At 37.2% G+C, this 4808-nt stretch overlaps 1 protein-coding gene across 1 annotated transcript; it reads left to right on the plus strand.

Moving 5' to 3' along the window:
* Positions 1-605: 605 nt before the first annotated feature.
* LOC110798870 (pentatricopeptide repeat-containing protein At5g15280, mitochondrial) lies at positions 606-4361 on the plus strand. The gene has a single exon (XM_022004068.1). It carries the CDS (start codon positions 606-608, stop codon positions 4359-4361), a length of 3756 nt encoding a protein of 1251 aa, XP_021859760.1.
* Positions 4362-4808: the final 447 nt, after the last annotated feature.

Consider the following 4808-nt stretch of genomic DNA (forward strand, 5'->3'; position numbering starts at 1 on the left):
TACCTTATAAGTTTGGTTTGTTTGACAAATACTACCATTTGCCGTTTTTTGTTAATGTTTTACGTCTTTGGACTCCACTACAACGCTTATTTAATATGGCAAATGCACAAAATGACAAATGAACAGAGATATTTAAAAGAATAGAAGAAATACAAGACGGAAAATATTAACGAAAAACGTCAAATGGTAGTGTTAGTCAAACAAACCAAACTTATAAGGTAGTTAAATTAAAAAAAGTTTTTATAAGGTAGCAATTCACAAAACCACCAAACTTAAAGGTAGTGTTTTACAAAATTTCCTTAATTCAATACCAAAGCTACAACAGATCGAAAGACCCCTCGTTGAAGGCTGTATCAAACAGCGATGTGAAAGAGGGTATTCATGATTATCAGATCTCATCTACAACGATCGTGATTTTGCCGGATTAGAATTTTATTTGATCCAAATTATTTTGTATTTGTTAGTTTTGATTTCTATCGTAGATGTCGTATGACTATTTTATGAATGAACTAATTTTTACCTTAAAAAAAAATCTTTCAAAGAGTATGTCCCGCACAATAACTTGCGGTGCTACCCAACCACATGCTTGTTCGTGCAGCACTAGAATGCTTCACCGCATCGCATCGACTCATCTTCTTACCTCCATTGTTAACCAGGTCTGTTCCTCTTCCTTTTTCTTTCCCCTGAAATATCATCAGTTCATACTCTCTGCTTTTCTTAGCAATTCTTCATCATCTAACAAATCAAGCAACACCCACTTTAATGCTCCTACAATTACTGCCCCTTTGGTGGGAAATTTGGTGTTCTCCAAATATTCCCATTTCTGGGAACATCGAATTGATAGATATACTATTGCTAATTCTTCACTAAATCAACTAATTTTGAACATTTCTTATGTATGCCCTGAAATTTGCCGCAAATTTTTGAGGGTTTCAAGTTGGGAAGCAGAGAATGTGCTTGAAGTTTTACTAGGGTTTCAATTGGGCAGTGGGAATTTGAGGATTGACGTTGAAGTTGTTGAATCTTTGTGGGAAATTTTTAGGAGGGTTAGTGTTAGAAATGGGGGGTTTAAGCATTTACCTCGATCTTATGAGGTTATGGCATCTGTGCTTGTTAATGTGGGGATGTTTAGGGAGGTTGAATCTTTGTTATCGACTGCGGAAACCCGAGGAATTTTACTTGCTAATGAGGAAATTTCCGGTGGTATTGTTGAGGGATATATTAATCTAGGTGAATTGGGTAAGGCAATTTTGATGTATGATACAATGAGGGAGCTGTGTTTAGCTCCGTCATTGTCGTGTTATCGTTCTTTACTTGGCCTTTTGATGAAGGAAGATAAAATTAACCAAGCGATCCGTGTTTATGAGGATATGGTTGATGTGGGTTTTGAAATTGGTGATGTTGATGCTAAGAATTTGGGGAGTTTAATTGGTTTTCTATGTTGGGAGGGGGAGATTAGGGAAGCTAGGAAGTTTCTTAAGAAAATTGTGGGTAGTGGATGGAAGCCTAGTACAGAGATTTTGAGTGAGATTGCAGATGTGTACTACGAGAAAAAAGATTTCGAAGATCTCTTGAGTTTCTTCATTGAGATGAAATGTGCCCCTGATGTATTGGTTGGTAATAGGATTATATCTTCATTGTGCAGTAATTTTGGTATAGGAAGAGCAGATAAATTTATGATGGAGTTGGAGAATTTAGGTTTTGTTCCCAATGAGATAACCTTTGGAATCTATATCTGTTGGAGTTGCCTTGATGGAAGAATAAGAGATGCCTTTTGTTACCTCTCGGAGATTTTGTCAAGAGGCCTGAAACCTGATAGGCACTCCTATAATGCACTTATCTCTACTATGTTCAAGGAAGGTATACAAGATCATGCTCGAGAAATTCTCAATGAAATGATTGATACTGGGATAAAACCCAACCTTGCAACTTATAGAGTGCTTTTAGCTGGGTATTCTATGTCCAGGCAGTTCAATGAGGTTCAACTTATGATGAGAGAGATGGTGAATCATGGTTTGATTGTTCTTTCCCCTACAGATAATCCATTATCCAAAGCATTCGCTATTTTGGGGCTAGATCCATTGACCGTAAAGGTGAAGAGGGACAATGATGTTAAGAATTTCAGAACAGAATTTGTTGATGCTTTGGGGAATGGTCTTTATCTAGACACGGATGTGGATAATTTTGAGAAGACTTTAACCGGTGTTCTTCAAGAATCCTTGATTCCGGATTTTAACTTGCTCGTGATGAGGGAGTGTGATGTTAAAAATGTTAAAAAGGCATTGTCGATGGTGGATGAGATGCTTCAGTGGGGACAAGAATTATCGCTTCCTGTTCTCTCTGCGTTGGTAAGATTGGTATGTCGATCAACCTGCCATGTCAAGGCCATTCCAGATTTCCTAGATAAAGTGTTTCAGCTCTTTAGAAAGCTAGATCATGAGACCCTCAATTTTGTAGTCGAGGCTTTAGGGAAAAATAGGTTTGTAGATCAGTGCAGGTTATTCCTTCATGAAATGTACAGAAGGCATCTTCCAATCTTCAGTGCAACATATACTGCATCACTTGTGTCTTTATGCCAGTTTGGGAGAAAGAGTGACCTTATTTACTGCTGGAGTCTTGCAGGGAAAGACAACTGGTCACCTGAATGGGATGATTTTATCATTATTTTGGAAAATTTATGCCGCAGAAGAATGCTTAAAGAAGCACTTGAGCTTTTTGACATGATGCTGAAAGTGAACCCTGGCTTGGGAACTCAAATTTGTGATGTGTTTCTTGAAAAACTTTCTTTAAATGGTTTCACCGGTGTAGGGGATATCTTGGTTTATGAACTTAAACGGAAGAATTTTGAGTTGGATTGCTCTGCTTATAGCCATCTTATTAAAGGATACTGTCTGGAGAAAAGATTTTCAGAAGCACTAATTATATTTGATAAAATTCGATCAGATAGTTCAGCTTTGTCGATGGATGCTCTTCTATTGTTAATACCTCAGCTTTGCAAGGTTAACAGACTCAAAGAAGCAGTTGCTTTAAAAGATGCTGGTTCCAAGGACCATCCGTACACCTTGTTCTCCCTTCACAGTGCTCTTATTATTGGTTGCTGCAGGGCGGGAAAGGTTGCAGAGGCAGATGGTTTATTGTTAGGAATGCTTTTGCAAAATATGCATCCAAAGGATGAGATTTTTAATGCTCTACTTCATGCTCATTGCCATAATAGTAGTCTGAAGACAACTGAAAAGCTAATTTGCATCATGATGAAGAGGGGTATCTGTCTCTCAGTTTCCAGCTACCGGGATCTGATATACCTGTTATGCAAAAAGGGAATGTTTTACTCTGCTCAGGGGCTGAAGAGTCTCGTGGTTGTTAGAAATAATATTCCATTTTCCGTTGTATATAACATTTTAATTTTCCGTCTCTTCCAAACAGGGAAACATTACCTTGTTGATGTACTTGTGGATGAACTAGAAGAAAGTGGGCAGCAACTTGATGAAGTTGGTTACAATTTTCTGATACATGGGTTTTCAGCTTGCAAAGACATGAAAAGGTCGATGAAATTCTTTAACGACATGATTAATAAGGGCCTTAGACCAAGCAACCGTAGTCTGAGAGCAGTAATACACTACTTATGTAGAAATGGGCAGGTTCAGAATGCTTTAGAATTGAATAACCAGATTGAGTCAAGAAGGTGGATTCTTTGTCCAAGTGTGCATTATGCAATTATGGAGGGACTTTTCTTGGATGGTAGAATACAACAAGCAGAAAGATTTGTATCTCAAATCATGGAGAAAGGTTCAACTCCTGAAACCATCTACTACAACAATTTAATACGGAACTTCTGCCGATATGGGAGACTGGAAACAGCAGTAAATCTCCTGGATCAAATTCTGAAGAACAAAAGCATACCTGATGCGTCCTCTTACGACTGCATTATCCAAAGTTTCTGTGGGTACAACAACGTGGAACGCAGTATGGATTTCTTTAATGAGATGTTTCATAGGAATCTTAAACCAAGCATTGGGACATGGGACATGATGATTCAGACGTTTTGCAAGAACGGAAAAACCAATGATGCAGAAAGCCTTCTGATGTCGATGATCGAAGTTGGTGAAACTCCTACAAAGGGGATGTACTCTTTAGTGATTGATAGATATCAGTTGGAGAACAACTTGTCCAAGGCATCAGAATTGCTGTACAGAATGCAGCAACAAGGTTATGAACCTGATTTTGTAACTCAGTGGTCCCTTATTAGCAGCTTAAGCAACTCCTATGATGAGATAAGTAACAATGGCAATCAAGGTTTTCTCTCAAAGCTGCTTGTGAAAAGTGGATTTCCTTCAGAAAGTCCCAAGTCCAAAATGAAGTAGTGTGTCACCGCTTTTTTTGTAAAGAGTTTTAGACTTTAGGTACATAGATTATCTCCAATATTAGGAGAAATAGTGACTTGCTTTTCCAGGTCTATTTGATTGGAAAGTACAAACATTTTGAACACTTTGCCTATAATTGGTCAGACTTACAGAGTTACAGTTACAGTAAACATGCCCCATTGTAAAGACTATTTAGTGATTACAGTTTAGTTCTTAACTAGTATAGTACTCGTGCGATGTACGATTTATGATATGAATATTAAATTTGCATATCTAAACTTTTACTAAACTATAGCTATAGACAATTATCATCAAAATAGAGCTTATAGATAATCTTATTATTGAAACTAATGATGGATAAATCTGTTACTGTCTCATCCCTTGTCTTATTTATTTAACAAATTCAAAAAATAAATAAAATAAGGTACATAGATAAATTTACGTTCT

This window comes from Spinacia oleracea, chromosome 6, assembly GCF_020520425.1.
Source record: "Spinacia oleracea cultivar Varoflay chromosome 6, BTI_SOV_V1, whole genome shotgun sequence".
In the NCBI taxonomy this organism is placed as follows: Eukaryota; Viridiplantae; Streptophyta; class Magnoliopsida; order Caryophyllales; family Amaranthaceae; genus Spinacia; species Spinacia oleracea.